The sequence below is a fragment of the Scyliorhinus canicula genome, chromosome 7 (assembly GCF_902713615.1).
Source record: "Scyliorhinus canicula chromosome 7, sScyCan1.1, whole genome shotgun sequence".
Lineage (NCBI taxonomy): Eukaryota > Metazoa > Chordata > Chondrichthyes > Carcharhiniformes > Scyliorhinidae > Scyliorhinus > Scyliorhinus canicula.
In genome coordinates, this window is record NC_052152.1 from 44,920,994 (window position 1) to 44,939,071 (window position 18,078).

Genomic DNA, 18,078 nt, shown 5'->3' on the forward strand with positions numbered 1-18,078 from the left:
AGATGAGGGGCAACTTGATAGAGGTTTATAAGATGATCAGGGGAATAGATAGAGTAGACAGTCAGAGACTTTTTCCTCGGGTGGAACAAACCATTACAAGGGGACATAAATTTAAGGTGAATGGTGGAAGATATAGGGGGATGTCAGAGGTAGGTTCTTTACCCAGAGAGTACTGGGGGCATGGAATGCACTGCCTGTGGAAGTAGTTGAGTCGGAAACATTAGGGACCTTCAAGCGGCTATTGGATAGGTACATGGATTACAGTAGAATGATGGGGTGCAGATTAATTTTTTCTTAATCTATGACAAAAGTTCGGCACAACATCGTGGGCCGAAGGGCCTGTTCTGTGCTGTATTTTTCTGTGTTCAGTTCTCTCGCGCTCTCTCTCTCGTGTGCACGTTCTCTTGATCCCTCGTTCCCTCTCGGTACGGCATGGTAGCACGATGCTTAGCACTGTTGCTTCACAGCGGCAGGGTCCCAGGTTCAATTCCTGGCTTGGGTCACTGTGTGGAGTCTGCACATTCTCCTCATGTCTGTGGGTTTCCTCCGGGTGCTCAGGTTTCCTCTCGAGTCTTAAAAGATCTGCTGTTAGGTGAATTGGACATTCTGAATTCTTCCTCCGTGTACCTGAACAGGCACCGTAGTGTGGCGACCAAGGGATTTTCACAGTAACTTAATTGCAGTGTTAATGTAAGCCTGACTATTAAGATTATTATTATCTCTGGGACTGTGGTGACATTTACATTTATTGTGTCAGATGTTAATGTGCTAAATTTAAAGAACCATTCACATCCTGTCAAAGCTGACAATCCACACTATTGTATCTAGGTTAGAACAATCTCGCTTTTCCACAGAGATAACCATTGTTCACCATTCGATGTAGCCGTGGAATGAAAATCCGACGCTAACCTCTCCTCTCCAACCAAATATGTAACACTTGACCAAATTTAATTAAATGGACATTCGTGGGACCCTATATAAATGCACTACCCATCATGGAAATGTGTCTGGATGGTCCTGAAATCATAGATTTCATAGATTCATAGAATTACAGTGCAGAAGGAGGCCATTCGGCCCATTGAGTCTGCACTGGCTCTTGGAAAGAGCACCCTACCCAAGCCCACACCTCCACCCTATCCCCATAACCCAGTAACCCCACCGAACACTAAGGGCAATTTTGGATACTAAGGGCACATTAGCATGGCCAATCCACCTAACCTGCACATCTTTGGGCTGTGGGAGGAAACTGGAGCACCCGGAGGAAACCCACGCACACACGGGGAGAACGTGCAAACTCTGCACAGACAGTGACCCAAGCCAGGAATCGAACCTGGGATCCTGGAGCTGTGAAGCAATTGTGCTAACTACTATGTACCGTGCTGCCCTCATTAACTGATCTCTGAGAGCTAGCCAATCTCAGTTGGAAAATATTATTTGAGCTCAGTATTCTCAACCTTGGCAAGCATTCCTGCTTATGATTTACTGTTCAGTAAAAACTGCTGGAAACATTCATGGGTGGACATCAGGGAAGGACAGATATAGAGTTGGTTGCAATTCATCCATAACTGAAAACCTGTTAACATTCACTGTCTAGATCCAAGCATGGCGAATGTCTGTCTATCCTAGCATGAGTCAATGTTTTGAGGAAAGGAAGAGAACTTCCACAGATCTCAGACTTAAAAGCCAGAATTCCTGCTTGTAATTCAATTAGTTCAATCTATGGGCGCAATCCAATGACCACGCTGTGCCAGAAAAACAGCTTGTTGTGGCTCACCACGGTCAATAAAAGCCGGGAGACCCTGCTCCCGGGATCTACCCGGCTTGCAACACTTTGCGAGATCCAACATGATCTCGCGAGACTTTGCAATGTAAATCCCAGCCCTTGTGGGCGGGATCACTTTTTAAGCAAATCTGCACATTAGAGCGAGGACTCGTCTCACTCCTTGGGCTTTGGGATTTATTCCCTTTGCCTCGGAGACCTCGGATGAGCGCTGTTTGGTACTGGTCTCCACAAACAGGGTCCAGACAGAATGGCACATGTGGGGGTCTTCCAGAGGATCGGAGGCCCCCAGCTGCATGCCGTCTGAGCAGGGTGGTGCCCTGAGACTGCTGGTGGCATCTGGGCACCCTGGAAGGGCCACCTTGGTACCAGCCTGGCACAGGCATTGCCAGGGTGCCAAGCTGGCATTTCTTATGCGTGCGTGAGTGGGCCGGGGGTGCCCTGCGTGGGTGTTGGGGGAGTGCGGGGCAGGGGGAGCAGGGATCCTCCCATAGTGCATTCGGGCTGGTGGGGCATCTGGGTTTGCTTCAGGGGATCTCTCTACACTGAGGCGTTCCTGCGAGCGGGAAACACGCAGCGCTCACTATGGGACTTTGATCCCAATTCGTTGCATCACACCCTTGAATCAATCTACTGATTTACAAGGCACAATGCATTTTCCAGTGCACTTAGTATTTGCTCCCTTATAGAACTCCTACACACGGAACTTTGTGACCTGTGCTCTGGGCTCCCGGATACGAATCCCATCATGGGAGATGGTGCAAAATCTCAATTCCATTCATATATTAAAAAAAATTCATTATGACGATTAAACCATTTCTGATTGTCGTTAAAAGTTTCAGGGATCAGGTGCACTAATGTCTTTCAGGGAATGAAATCTGCCATCTGTACCCTGTCTACATGTGACTCCAGACTCGAGCAGTGATGTGGTTGACTCTTAACTGTCCCCCTCTGAAATGGCCTGGCAAGCCACTCGGTTCAAGGGCAATTAGGAATGGGCAACAAATGCTGGTCCAACCAGCAATACCTACACCCCAAGAATGAATATTTTAAAAAAACTGTTTGTATTATTTGTTCGTTGGTATGACACAACAGGTGTGATTTCCAGTAGAAAATCCTGGAAATGGGGTTGGGCTAGGTGTGCCTCTAAGATTGATTGTGAGGTACAGTCACTTAGAGGTCATCTTAATATTAGACGGTGCGCTGGATGGCACGGTAGCACAGTGATTAATTAGCACTGTTGCTTCACAGCGCCAGGCTCCCAGGTTTGATTCCCAGCTTGGGTCACTGCCTGTGTGGAGTCTGCTCGTTCTCCCCATGTCTGCGTGGGTTTCCTCCAGGTGCTCCGGTTTCCTCCCACAAGTCCCGAAAGACGGCTGTTAGGTGAATTGGACATTCCGAATTCTCCCTTGGTGTACCCAAACAGGCGACTAGGGGATTTTCACAATAACTTAATTACAGTGTTCATGTAAGCCTACTTGCAACAATAATAAATAATTCACCCTAACTTCCTAAAATGACAGGTGCTATTTTGCCATTAGCTTCAGATATTTCGACCAACTGGATCCACTTTATCTTTGCTGTCATTCTTTAACTGTAAATTATTCAGGATTTTAAGATAACACATTGGGCGGGATTCTCTGGCCGCGCCCGCCCAGAGAACGAAAATTCCCGCCCGATGTCAGTGGTCCTTTACATGGCTCGCGTCCCGTCCGTGGCGATCTTGCAGCGGGAGTGGCCAAACCAGCTCATTGTGAATCAGTTGGACCTGAAGGGAGAGAAGAAGAATCTAACTAGGCATAACGACAACAAAGGGACACTTACTCTGTTCCAGACAAACCCTTTAATTTCCTTACTGTTAATTTCCCAGCTTTTTATTGCTGCTTGACTCCCTGTTGGACAAGTTACAATACACTCTTGGGGTTGGTGAGAATGGTTTTAGCATCAATGCAAAATGCTGTACAACATGAGGAATAAAGTGACTAAGACTGATTTTGGGGATAGGATTTTCCGGCCTTTTGCTGTGGATGGGACCTACCGAACCCACTGAAGTGGCCTCCTCCCGTGGCGGGACGGGCGAGCCGTACAAAAAGCCCGCAACTCTGATCAGAAGATCCTACTGCGACCAAATGCTCATCACATCCGCCAGGGGAAAACCCGCTGTAAGGGAAGGGCTGAATGGCCAGCCTGAGAAGTGATGAGACTAACATCCAAGTCATTTAGATTCTGTACAAACAGCGGCATAGCAGGAATATGTCAACTTTAAAACTCCAGAGAGCTCAGCTAACATTAAAGATTTAGCCCGTATGAGTGAATTTGAATACCCATGCTCTGTAGAATGAGTGATGTGGAGATAAGTGAACACTGCCACCTAGCTGCCACTTTAAGCAGGCAATAGTCTCCAATCTGTACCTGAAGTATAACAGCGCCATCTATCCATCATCCTCTATCCAGCAGGCTTGACACTCTGTTCCAAAATACTAAAAGATAAATGAATTAATGCCAGCATCGAACTGAAATTCCCAGCAAACAAAATTAACATTGAAAAGATTTCAGTAAATTCACACTGGGGAGGGTAGAAAGCCTTCAAATACTCCAAGTTAGCAAAACAAATCTTTGTCAAATCAGATGAAGAGTCCAGGCTTTGACAGTTTGGTTAGGTTGTCAAAAATGATCATAAAAACCCAATATGTGTGTGTGTGTGTGTGTACTGCTTTTCTACTAGAAAAATTACTTATTTAATCTCTTTTCTCCTCTCCGCCAATCTTTGAGGCTTTCCTAACTCAGAACAACGTAATTGCAGACTTCGAAACAAAGCTACATTGTACAAAATGTGATAACGCTTTGCTGGTTTCACTTGTACTTGATACATCTCCAGTGGTGTAGATATATCACCTCGGGTGGTACAGCAGTTCCTATTTACTGAAACCACAGCAGGGAGCTCAGGCCACTGATACATGCAGGGGATAAATATTCCAGGGTAAATTCTAGCGGATACAGACTTTGCTGTTGTCACCACTCCCCAATATCTGGATTGCCGCAACACTTCATGGAGATGCATTGTTTAAATCCACAGGCGATTGGCGGGGTGGGTATTCATGCATTCACACTAGAGAAATTTGTATTTCTTTCCCATGACAATGTGACAGGGCTTTACACAAAGTAGGTGAAAGGTCTGCACAGCTGAAGCTGGACACCTCCATGTAGGATTCCTGATAGCAGCCATTGAATAACTGGCTGAAGAGCAAAACTACAAAAAACCTGCGTCTTCAGCTGGGTAATAATGTGAGAAGATCGAGCCCGGTCGATGGAAAGAGGGCAGATAACAGCAAAACGGAGAACAAAAGGAAGCCTAGTAATTCTCCTGTTCCAAATGGTCCAGTTTTCTGACTCAGCAGAAAATAGATCACGTTCACTACAAGCATGGATGATCTATTTGAGTACTAGACAGCCCAGAAATGGAGCAGGATTATACCTAGCAACCACAGAATGTATATTATCCATTGACTCTTTCTTTAATTATAGGGCCTCTTAAGTTCCAGTCTCCCTGTATTTAGCAGATGCTTATTACAGACGTAGTACTGTCTCGAACTCTCATTCTTGGGCCTTAATTACAATGTAAGAGACTGTAACATGAAAACACTGCTGCATTTGTCTTTCTGTCTTTGCCCTTGTCAGAACACACAACTCTCATACTTAGAGATTTTCTAAACATGTGGATATTCCTGGTTCTCTGAGCCCTGCTCAGCCCTGCACCATTATCAACATGAGGGAATGGAAACTACCGACTATCTAACTGGCTACCAATGTAACTGCCTTTTTTATTGCATATCTCAAAAACAAGATTCATCAATATTGGGTTAAGTATCAAATGCCATAGGAACAAGTGATTTATAGCACCTACTGTCAGGCACAGTTTATTTTTAATGAAATTTGCTTCCTCGCCCATACATTTTAAGCCAGGTTATTTTCAAACTCGGTCGTGACCCATGGGTAGATCGCAGGCGGGTGTCGGGAGAGTCGTGGGGCTGTAACTGGCTTTTAAGAAATGCCGGCAGTACCGTGCAGGCATGACCCTCAGCAGCAGACAGGCCCCGAGCCCAGTGTGGCAGACTGCCTCCTCCTGATTTTTAAAAAATCGATAGACCTTCTCTCCATAAGCGGGGGGCAGAGAGCAGGTCATGCTCTCTATACACTGGCGTCACATGCTCTGGGCCCAAGAGATTCCTCCATTTTGTAGCTGTCAGCAGAGTTGATGTGAGCTCCAGGGCCTCCGGTAAACAACCCATTTAAGAAGCTGAAATCGGGAACAAAGCAGTATAAAGTTGATTTCTTGAGGTATGGGTTTGTTAATTGTGCCAATGCAAAGTATTATATGCAGGCAAGTACAGACAAATGAAAGATTAAAACCCTCAAAACTTCAAAGGCATTTGAAGACCAAGCATGGTTGGAGGACAAACCTCTTGATTCTTTTTTTCAGCGGATGCAGTGAGAACGTAAATCATCAGCTGAAGTCCTTAGCAGAAATGTAACCTTGAATAACCAAGCAGATTGTACCTGCCGCTTTAAAGATGGGCGAAAAATGATGGGTCGCGAATGCCGGCCGGAGTGGGTTGGCATTCGTGGGTCACCAAGGTTGGCTGGCATGCGTCTGGAAGGTCGGCTGGTTGGTAACAATAGGTCCCTGGCAAAAAGTTTGAAAAACACGCTTTAAGCCAATATTTTGCTATTCAGTGAAGAATTACCATTTCTTACTATAATCCTACTTTAAGCAGAATACTCCGGTTGTTGATGCAAGCATTTAGTTAGCAGCCTTTTATTGCTCAGTGAGTTAACACCAGTCCTTCCACTTCTGAACCATACTGTTATAATGGGGTTTTTCTCTTAATACTCCTTACACCTGCTCAGTTCTGAAATTAAAATTTCACAGGCAATGGTTCGAATCCCACCATGACAGATGGTGAAATTTGAATTCCATTAAAAGTTTAATAACTCTGTTCTTGGATTTTAGTTTTCATCCTTTTAGTAGTTCTGGTATTAGTCTTTATGGCATAAAATGTAGGGATTCTTTGTCTAATCTGAAGGGTGTCTATGTAAAATCGGGAAACACATCTTCAGAAGATAGAACGGTGATGGAAGTTAAGATTGTGTGGCTTTACCTGCCAGATGGACAGATGGATGTGGATCACTTGGATGTGACATCTAGCAGGGTGAGATTTAATTCAGCTGGTCCAGGTTTGGGTACCAGTGCGGAAAGTTAGTTTGACCCAAGAGTACTGAATCTGACGGCATCCTGAAGACCGGCATTTATCACCAACCCCCCACGAGAAGCAAGGCAGCTCATAAGGAAAAGGTTGTAAAACCTCTGAGAAGGTGCTACTAAGGCAGATAGAAAGCACTTCAAATGACGGCCCTTCCCAACAATTTGGGGGGGGGGGAATGGGAACAATAGCAGATTCATTGGAGGGGGAGCTTCTCAGTAGGGTGGCCTGTGGCCCCAACTTCTATCAGGTAGGTTGGGGGGGGGAAGGTCTCCAATTGATCCTGGATCGCTGCCCCTCCTCCAGGGTCTTCTGCCGGGAGGCAACCTCCAGGCATCCGTCAGACACTGGACACTGGCTCTGTAAAATTCCAATCAGCCTTTGATTGTTGGCTTTAATAGGGCTTTCAGCAATGTCAATGAGGTACCTTCCTCTTTAAAAATGCCCTGGAGGTAGGAAAATGAAAGCAAACCAGTCACCAGGAAATTCCAGACCTGCATTCCTCCATTCATTCCCACCTTGGGTGGAGATCCTAAAAGATTTTTTACATGTCACCTATCTAATGAGTTTAATTCAAAGTTTGCTCTCACCAATGAACCAGAGATTAATAATCAACTCTAAATGTAAAATCACCAGAAGTTAAAATTGTTATAATATTGCTGAACTTTTAGTCACCGTTTTTTCTGTCAGTTGTTAGATCCATACTTAGTTATTTAACCCTTGTGATGATAAAAGAACAAATATCAGTTCATGGCCATGTCTGACTTCATTGACAGTTCACATGAAAGAATTAATTCATCTTGCTAGTAGCTGTATAGGCTATGACTGAAAGTTGGTAGACTAAATGCCGTGATAACCCAATCGGTTCCAGGATGGTTCTTCAGTGGGGATTGAAGGTGAAAGGTTTAAGGATTTGTCTGATGATCAATATTCATGTCGGGGTACTCATCCCAGTGTTCTTACAGTAGGATGCCACAGGACGAACGATGAACAATTTGACCTTTTTGGGATATGCAATGGCAGTAGAATTGCTGCATGCTTTCTCATCTCTCTCTGGCTGATAGAAAATACAGCTCAGAATAAAAATGTAGCTCAGAATAAAAATGTATTAATCTGTGCTCATTTAAAGTTGGGGGAAAAATAACATCAGTGGAATGAAATCAAACGGGTCCCATAATGTGTAAATAATTCACCAGCCATGCAGAGAATACAGAAATGAACTCCGCCATTATCAGAATTTGTGTGTGTGTGTGTGTGTGTGTGTGTGTGTGCACATGACGTGGGAGCAGGTGTTTTTGACTCCCTTGTTAATCAAAAATCTTATCTAACTCAACCGTAACCGTACAAATATTCAATGACTGCCACCTCCGCTCTCTGGGGAAGAGAATTTTGTACAATAATGACCCTCAGAAGAAATTTCTTCTAACGTCCATCTTAAATGGGGGAATGATTTCAAAATGGTGTCCGCCCTGGTTCTTTGTGCTTTTGATAAAGAGTCATCCAGATTCAAAACGGTGTCTCCCATCTCTCTCCACAGAGGCTGTCAGACCTGCTGTGATTGTCCAGTATTTTCTGTTTTTGTTTCAGATTCCAGCATCCACAGTAATTTGCTTTATCCCCATTGTTCTAGTCTCTCCCACAAGGGGAAACATCCACCTTGTCAAGTCGCCTCAGGATCTTATAAGATCATCTCACTTTACCGAATTCCAATGAACTTCCAACCTTTTCCTCATAAGATAACCCTTTGTCCCAGGAATCAGTCGAGTGAACCTTCTCCAAACTGTTTCTAATTCAGTTGATTCCTTTCTTAAGTAAGGAAGCTAAAACTGTACACAGTACTCCTAATATCGTCGCACCAAGGCCCTCTACAGCTGCAGGAAGACTTCCCTACTCTTGTATTCCATTCTCTCTCCTCCCCCCGCCCCACCTGCATTAAATGTGAACATTCTATTTGCCTACCAAGACATTGATATAAATTGTACATAGCTGAGGCCCCAGCACTGACCCCTGTACCACTTCACTCATCTCCTCTTGCCAACCTGAAAATGACCCATTTACCCCTACTCTCTCTGCTTCTGCTTACTAATCAATCCATGCTAATTTTCCAAACCCGTTTGGAAATCCAATTCCACAACATCTTATAGGTTCCTTTTTTCCCCCAAGTTGTTTGTTACTTCATCAAAGAACTGTAATAAATTAGTCAAAGCATGATTTCCCTATCTCAAAACCATGTTGACTAATTTTCTCAGTGTCCTGCTTTATAACATCCTTTAATAATGGTTTCTAGTATTTTCCCTGTGTTAGGTGTTGGGCTAACTGGTCCATATACTCCTGTTTGCTGTCCCCCATCTTTCCAGAATAGACAAGTTTGCATTCATTATTTTCCAATTTGTTCGGAACTTAATCAAGGATATGTTTTGAAAAGTGCAATTCCTGCAGCATTTTCTGCGTTTTATTTTTACAGATTTTATTTTTGTTCCTGTAAAGTCTTTTACTGCCATCTAGTGTTGAACACCTAATATTGCGTAAAAGCAAAATTCAATCTTGAAAATGATTTTTTTTAAAACCTCCCCTTGCTCTCACGAATAATAACCTCACTAAAGAAATGTTGCTTTGCTCCCCCCCCCCCCCCCGTCAAGTTGAAATGGGAGTTGCAGCAAAGTGTGGTTTTGTGTTTTGCATAGATGGAGCCTGCCAATTCAACTCTGGCTTATTTCTTGGTATACTTCCTTTTGTTCTTTTGTTTGTCACATGAATCTTATTCTGATCGCAGCCCAAATGGAAAAGAAAATGAGCTGACTGTGGGGTAAATATCTTTCCAGTTCACTGGCCAGGGGGAAGCACAGTGGGATTCATATGTGTGATAACTAGAAGCGAAAACGGTGACGGCTGAAAGCTCTTCGCTGGCAACACAAGTAACATTATGGTGCTATTTATGGCCATCCTTGTGTGGGAGAGGACTCACAAATAATACAAGTGGCCAGTTTTAGTGGTTGTTTGTGGCTCAAGTCTTCTTGTATCCAGCAAAAGCAAACGGTCAGGAAGAGAGGAGTTGAGGCCCAGAGCAGGAACCAAACCTGGGAGCTTCCTGATTTGCGCGGTTCAATGCCACAATGCTTCTGCTTGCAATATTTAACCTGTTTATTTTAAGTGAGTTAATAACTTAATTAAATAACTTGCATGGAACATGGGTTTTGACAAGTTATTTTCTATTGGCAAAAACAAGAGGCACAACCACTCTGTGGAATTTCTAGGCCAGTGAAGAATCTCCCACCTTCATCCACTCCAAAACCCCTCTTTTAAGGAAATTAGTATGAAAATGTTAATATGGTATGTTTTTTAAATTAAACTAATGGAAATTTATGGAAACAAAATAGAAATGCAATGGACACTTGCCTTTTTGCAAAATTATCGTGACTCACTGAATGGTTGATTATTTTTTAACCACAGGAAGTGAATAGCAAGTCCAAGATTTGTGCCAACGTGTTCTGCGGTGCTGGAAGGGAGTGTGCCGTGACGGAGAAGGGTGAACCCACATGCCTGTGCATTGCAGTAAGTTTGCTCACTTTGTGTTTTCCAGTTCCCAGAGGAAGCCATAAAATGAAGTCTCAATTGTCAGGCGGCCAGTGCGAGCACGGATTTTTCACCCACATCATGGATTTTCTGAAATGTATTCACTTGGTTCTCTTACAATTAATTTATGGGACATGAGCATCGCTGGCTGGGCCAGAACTTATTGCTCATCCTTAACTGCCCTCAATTTCAAAGGTCTTTTAAGAGTCCACCTCAATGATGTGGATCTGGAGTCACATGTAGGCCAGACCGGGTAAGGATGGCAGATTTCCTTCCCTAGAGGCCGTTGGTGAACCAGGTGCGTTTTACGACAATCGTTTCATGGCCACTGAAATATTTAATTTAATTCAAATTTAATTGGGATTTGAACCCACGTCCTCGGATCTTGCCGTGGGTCTCTGGATTGCTAGCCTAGTGACAATACCATTAGCCAAACTGTTCCAATACAGCTAGAGCACTGACATCTACCTGGCAAAGTGAAAAATTGCCCAGGTATGCCCATTAAAACAGAATAAAGCCAATTACCACTCCCAGCATTTGCTCAAACATCAGCAAATTGATGGAAGATGACATCAACAATGCTAATACACCACACGTAGTTACTAATAACTGAAGCTCAAGTTTGTGTTCCATCAGGGACAGTCCGATTCAGACATTGTCACCGCCTTGGTCCAAACATGGACAAAAGAGCTGAATTCTGAGTGTCAATACCATGGACATCAAGGCAACATTCGATCGAGTGTGAGATCAAGGAACCCTTGTAAAATAGAAGTCAATTGGAATTGGGAAAATTCACCCCACTGATTGGAGTCATATCAAGAGCAGAGGAAAATGTTTGTGATTCTTGCCGACCAATCAGTCCGAAGACCTTTTGTCTCTTGCCAAGTTTTGGGACATTTGCTGTGGGCTGGAGAGGAACTTACAGTAGGAGGTAGAGGATCTAGTGGCTGTGGTCCACATAGATACCTACGACACAGGTGGAGCTGATAGATTTCAGCAAGCCTTTAACAAATAGGACACAGGCAGCATGGTGGCGCAGTGGGTTAGCACTGTGGCCTCACGGCGCTGAGATCCCAGGTTCATTCCCGACTCTGGGTCACTGTCCGTGTGGAGTTTGCACATTCTCCCCGTGTTTGTGTGGGTTTCGCCCCCACAACCCAAAAGATGTGCAGGTTAGGTAGATTGGCCACGCTAAATTGCCCCTTAATTGGAAAAAAAATCAATTGGGCATTCTAAAATTTACAAAAAACAAAACAAATAGGACACTGATCAAGAACGTAAAAGCACATGTGTTCCAGGATAACTTGGCATAGAACATAGGACATACAGTGCAGAAGATCCATAACTGGCTTGGACACAGGGGTGATGGTAGAAGATTGTTCGTGTGACTGGAGGCCAGGGATCGGTGTTTGCAGTGTTAATGGAAGCCTACTTGTGACAATAATAAAGGTTATTATTTATTATTATGCACAGGTGGATTGGTCAGTCTAAATTGCCCCTTAGTGTCCAGGGATGCACAAGGTTAGGTTATGGGGAGAGGGCGGGACAGTGGGCCTAGGTAGGGTGCTCTTTCGGGGAGACGGTGCAGACTCGATGGGCTGAATGGTCTCCTTTTGCATTGTAGGAATCCCGTGGTTAAAGAAGGCATATGGGATACTCGTCTTTTATCAATCGTGGCATAGATTATAAGAGCAGGGAGGTTATTTTGGAGCTGTACAAAACTTTGGTTAGGCCACACTGGAGTACTGTGTGCAGTTCTGGGCACCTCAGTTTAGGAAGGATGTGATTGCACAGGAGAGGGTGCAGGGGAAATTCACCAGGATGTTGCCTGGGATGGAGCATTTGAGCTATGAAGAGAGGCTGGAAAGGCTCTGGTGTTCTTTAGAGCAGAGAAGGCTGAGGGGGACCTGATTGAGGTGTATAAGATGGTGGTGTGGATAGGAAGCAGCTGTTCTCCTTAGTTGAAGGGTCAATAACCAGGGGGCATAATTGTAAGGTATGGGGCAGGAGGTTTAGAGGGGATTTGAGGAAACATTCTTTCACCTAGAGGGTGGTGGAGTCTGGAATGCACTGCCTGGGAGGGAAGTAGAGGTTGGAAACCTCTCAACCTTTCAAAAAGTACATGGAGGAGCACTTGAAATGTCATAACATTCAAAGTTATGGACCAAGTACTGGAAAGTGGGATTAGTGTAGATTTGGTGTAGTTTTGTCAATGCAGTCTTGATGGGGCAAATAGCCTCTTCTGTACTGTATGAAATCGCCAGGCGCTGGAAGATGTGGCTGCTGAAATAGTAGATGCATTGATTTTAATTTTCCAAAATTCCCTTGATTTTGAAAAGGTTCCATCAGATTGGAAAACAGCAAATGTGACTCCCCCATTCAAGAAAAGAGAAGACGGAAAGCAGAAAACTACAGACCAATTAGCTTAACATCCCTCAAGGGGAAAATGCTAGGATCTAGTTTTTAAGGAGGATACATCAGGGCACCTGGGAGCATCAAGCAAAGTTAGCATAGTTTTATGAAATGAAAATCAAGTTTGACAATTTTATTTGAGTTCTTTAAGGAAGCAACAGGCATCATGGATAAAGGAGAACCTGTGAATGTGCTGTACTTAGATTTCGAAAAGGCATTTGACAAGGTGCCACATCAAAGGCTACTATGCAAACTAAGAGCCCATGGTAGAGGGGGTGGCATATTAAAATGGATAGAGGACTGGTTAGTTAACAGGACACCAAAGGCATAAATGGGTCATTTTTGGGTTGTCAAGATGTGGCAAATGAAGTGCCACAGGCATCAGTATTGGGGAGTCAACTATTTACAATTTCTATCAATGGCTTATGTATGGTAGCTAAATCTGTTGGTGACACAAAGAGGTAAGAATGTACATAGAACATTACAGCGCAGTACAGGCCCTTCGGTCCTCGATGTTGCGCCGACCTGTGAAACTCCTCTAAAGCCCATCTACACTATTCCCTGATCGTCCATATGTCTATCCAATGACCATTTGAATGCCCTTAGTGTTGGCGAGTCCACTACTGTTGCAGGCAGGGCATTCCACGCCCTTACTACTCTCTGAGTAAAGAACCTACCTCTGACATCTGTCCTATATCTATCTCCCCTCAATTTAAAGCTATGTCCCCTCGTGCTAGACATCACCATCCGAGGAAAAAAGCTCTCACTGTCCACCCTATCTATTCCTTTGATCATCTTGTATGCCTCAATTTAGTCACCTCTTAACCTTCTTCTCTCGAACGAAAACAGCCGTAAGTCCCTCAGCCTTTCCTCGTAAGATCTTCCCTCCATACCAGGCAACATCCTGGTAAATCTCTGCACCCTTTCCAATGTTTCCACATCCTTCCTATAATGCGGCGACCAGAACTGCACGCAATACTCCAAATGCGGCCGCACCAGAGTTTTGTACAACTACAACATGACCTCATGGCTCCGAAACTCAATTCCTCTACCAATAAAGCTAACATACCGTACGCCTTCTTAACAACCCTCTCAACCTGGGTGGCAACTTTCAGGGATCTATGTACATGGACACCGAGATCTCTCTGCTCATCTACACTACCAAGAATCTTACCATTAACCCAGTACTCTGTCTTCCTGTTATTCCTTCCAGAATGAATCACCCCTCAGTTTTCTGCACTAAACTCCATTTGCCACCAGTCAGCCCAGCTCTGCAGCTTATCTATGTCCCTCTGTAACTTGTAACATCCTTCTGCACTGTCCACAATTCCACCGACTTTAGTGTCATCTGCAAATTTACTCACCCATCCTTCTACGCCCTCCTCCAGGACATTTATAAAAATGACAAACAGCAGTGGCCCCAAAACAGATCCTTGTGGTACACCACTAGTAACTGGACTCCAGTCTGAACATTTCCCATCAACTACCACCCTTTGTCTTCTATCAGCTAGCCAATTTCTGATCCAAACTGCTAAATCACCCTGAATCCCATGCCTCCGTATTTTCTGCAATAGCCTACCGTGGGGAACCTTATCAAACGCTTTACTGAAATCCATATACACCACATCAACTGCTTTACCCTCATCCACCTGTTTGGTCACCTTCTCAAAGAATTCAATAAGGTTTGTGAGGCACGACCTACCCTTCACAAAACCATGTTGACTATCTCTAATCAAATTATTCCTTTCCAGATGATTATACATCCTATCTCTTATAAACCTTTCCAATACTTTGCCCACAACAGAAGTGAGGCTCACTGGGGTTGTCTCTACTCCCCTTCTTGAACAAGGGGACAACATTTGCTATCCTCCAGTCTTCTGGCACTATTCCTGTAGACAAAGATGACTTGAAGATCAAAGCCAAAGGCTCAGCAATCTCCTCCCTAGCTTCCCAGAGAATCCTAGGATAAATCCCATCCAGCCCAGGGGACTTATTTATTTTAACACTTTCCAGAATCGCTAACACCTCCTCCTTATGAACCTCAAGCCCTTCTAGTCTAGTAGCCTGTATCTTGGTATTCTCCTCAACAACATTGTCTTTTTCCTGTGTGAATACTGACGAAAAATATTCATTTAGCACCTCTCCTATCTCCTCGGACTCCATGCACAACTTCCCACTACTGTCCTTGACTGGCCCTACTCTTACCTTAGTCATTCTTTTATTCCTGACATATCTATAGAAAGCTTTAGGGTTATCCTTGATCCTACCTGCAAAGACTTCTCATGTACCCCCCTGGCTCTTCTATGCTCTCTCTTTAGATCCTTCCTAGCTAACTTGTAACTCTCGAGCGTCCTAACTGAACCTTCACGTCTCATCTTTACATAAGCCTCCTTCTTCCTCTTGACCAGTGTAAGCTATGAAGGGGACATAAAGAGACGGCAAAGGGATATAGATAAGTTAAGTGAGTGTGCACAAAAGTTGGCAGATGTAGTATAATGTGGGAATATAAGAACGTTTCCACTTTGACAGGAAGAATAGAAAAGCAGCATATTATTTAAATGGTGAGAGGTTACAGTGTTAAATAGGTGAAAAAACATTTATGAATTGAGCAGCAGAAGACATTCTGGTCGTTCACAACAGTTTAATTCGACTTCAGTACAATGCTGATTTCCACTCTTACCTTCTGAATCCTCTCCCTGTCCAGAAGCCTAATAACTTGCACATACAAGCTCCAGCGTGTATTACCTGCTCTCAATTCACTGAAGCTAGTCCTGCTTTACACTTCCAAGGGACCTGCATAACCTGGAAAAGTTAGTACGCGTGTACTGCAAGTGGCATGTTGTCATTTATCACCAGGGAAATCGAATAGAAGAGTAGGGATATTTTGCCACAGTTGTACAGGGCCTTGATGAGATCACATCTGTAATACTGTGTACAGTTTGAGTCTGCTTATTTAAGAAAGTTTATAATGCGTTTGAAGCAGGTCAGAGAATGTTCACTTGACTGATACCCGGGTGGGGGATGCGGCACGGCACAGTGGTTGGCACTGCTGCATAACAGCTCCAGACTCTCAGATTCAATTCCAGACTCGGGTGACTGTGTGGAGTTTGCAATTTCTCCCTGTGTCTGCGTGGATTTCCTCCAGGTTCCGGTTTCCCCCCACAGTCCAAAGATGTGCAGGTTAGGGTGATTGGCCATGCTAAATTTGTCCATAGTGGGGTACGGGGTTGGGCTGGAGGCATGGGCTGAAGTGGGATGCTCTTTCCAAGGACAGACTTGATGGACCGAATGACCTCCTGCACTGAATTCTATGAATTGTTATGAAATCATGTGAGGAAAAGTTGGACAAACCGAGCCTGTATCAATTGGTGTTTAAAAAGAATGAGAGCTGATCCTATTGAAACAAGGGGACTTGACAGGCTGGACACTGAAAGGGCTTTTCCCACATGGGAGAACTCTGGGACAAAATAAAGGGTCACTTAAGATGGAAACGAGAAGAAAATTATCTTCCTCGAGGGTCGTGAATCTTTGGACCTCTCTTCCCCAGAGAGTGGCAGAGGCAGGGTCATTGAATGTTTCTAAGGCAGATGTAGATACATTCTCCTTTTTAAAAAATAATTTTTATTCAAATTTTTCAACTTCAAATTTTCTCCCAACAATAAAATAAACAGTATAAAAATAAACAGAAAGAACACCCCCCCCCCCCCCCCCCCCCATACAAAGCAATAAATTAATAACAATACAAAAAAAACAAATGTAGCAAACAACAGTCGCAAAAACAAACCCCCTTAACAGATCCCTAACCCCCCCCGGTTGCTGCTGAGGTTGACCACCCTCTAACCCTCCGCCAGAAAATCGAGAAAGGGCTGCCACCGCCGGAAGAACCCTTGTACCGACCCTCTCAGGGCAAACTTGACCTCCTCCAACCTGATCAACCCGACCATGTCGTTAACCCAAGCCTCTGGGCTCGGGGGCTTCGCGTCCCTCCACTGCAAAAGAATCCTACGCCGGGCTACTAGAGACGCAAAGGCCAGAATGCCGGCCTCTCTCGCCTCCTGCAGTCCCGGCTCCGATGCTACCCCCAAAGATCGCGAGCTCCCAGCCCGGTTCCACCCTGGAGCCGACCACCTTGGACAAGGTCCCCGCCACCCCCTTCCAGAACACATCCAGCGCTGGACACGCCCAGAACATGTGGGTATGGTTCGCCGCCGCCCCCCCCCCCCCCCCCCCCCCCCCCGAGCACCTCCTACATCTGTCCTCTGCCCCAAAGAACTGGCTCATCCTGGCCCCAGTCATGTGCGCCCTATGCAGCACTTTCAGCTGAATCAAGCTGAGTCGTGCGCAAGAAGAGGACGGTACAAACCGGTGATTGCCCCGTATCGGGGCCCACACTGAGGCCTTCACCCCCCCCCCCCCCCCCCCCTCCATGCCGCCTCCACTGTCCCCAGGTTTTGAGGGAAGCCACCACTACTGGACTCGTAGAATACCTTGCCGGTGGGAGCGGGGCCGCCACCAGCTCCTCCAAAGTCATGCGTCACCCTCCCCCTCAATCACCCACCTACGGATCATTGCCACATTTGCAGCCCAGTAATATCCACACAAGTTGGGCAACGCCAACCCATCTACCTCCCTGCCTCGTTCCAGGAATACCCTCCTTGCCCTCTGGGTCTTGCGCGCCCACACGAACCCCAGAATACTCCTGTTAACCCTCCTAAAAAAAGCCTTTGGGTTCAATATGGGGAGGCACTGGAAGAGAAACAAGAACCTCGGGAGCACCGTCATCTTAACTGACTGGACCCTACCCACCAAAGAGAGTGGCAACGTGTCCCACCTCTTAAACTCCTCCTCCATCTGTTCCACCAACCTCGAAAAATTTAGCCTATGCAGGGCCCCCCAGATCCTAGCTATTTGGACCCCAAGATATCTAAAGCTCCTCACTGCCCTCTTCAACGGGAGTTCTCTTATCTCCCTCTCCTGGTCCCCCGGGTGCAGCACCAACAGCTCACTCTTCCCCACATTGAGCTTATAGCCCGAAAAATCCCCAAACTCGCC

General features: G+C 45.1%; 1 protein-coding gene across 1 annotated transcript in view; it reads left to right on the forward strand.

Moving 5' to 3' along the window:
- The window catches only part of fstl1b (follistatin-like 1b), a 140,814-nt gene that overhangs the window by 63,524 nt on the left and 59,212 nt on the right, over positions 1-18,078 (forward strand). Inside the window, exon 3 of the mRNA XM_038801905.1 lies at positions 10,492-10,593. Within this exon, the coding sequence (XP_038657833.1) occupies positions 10,492-10,593 (102 nt within the window). The remainder of the gene's footprint in view (positions 1-10,491; positions 10,594-18,078) is intronic.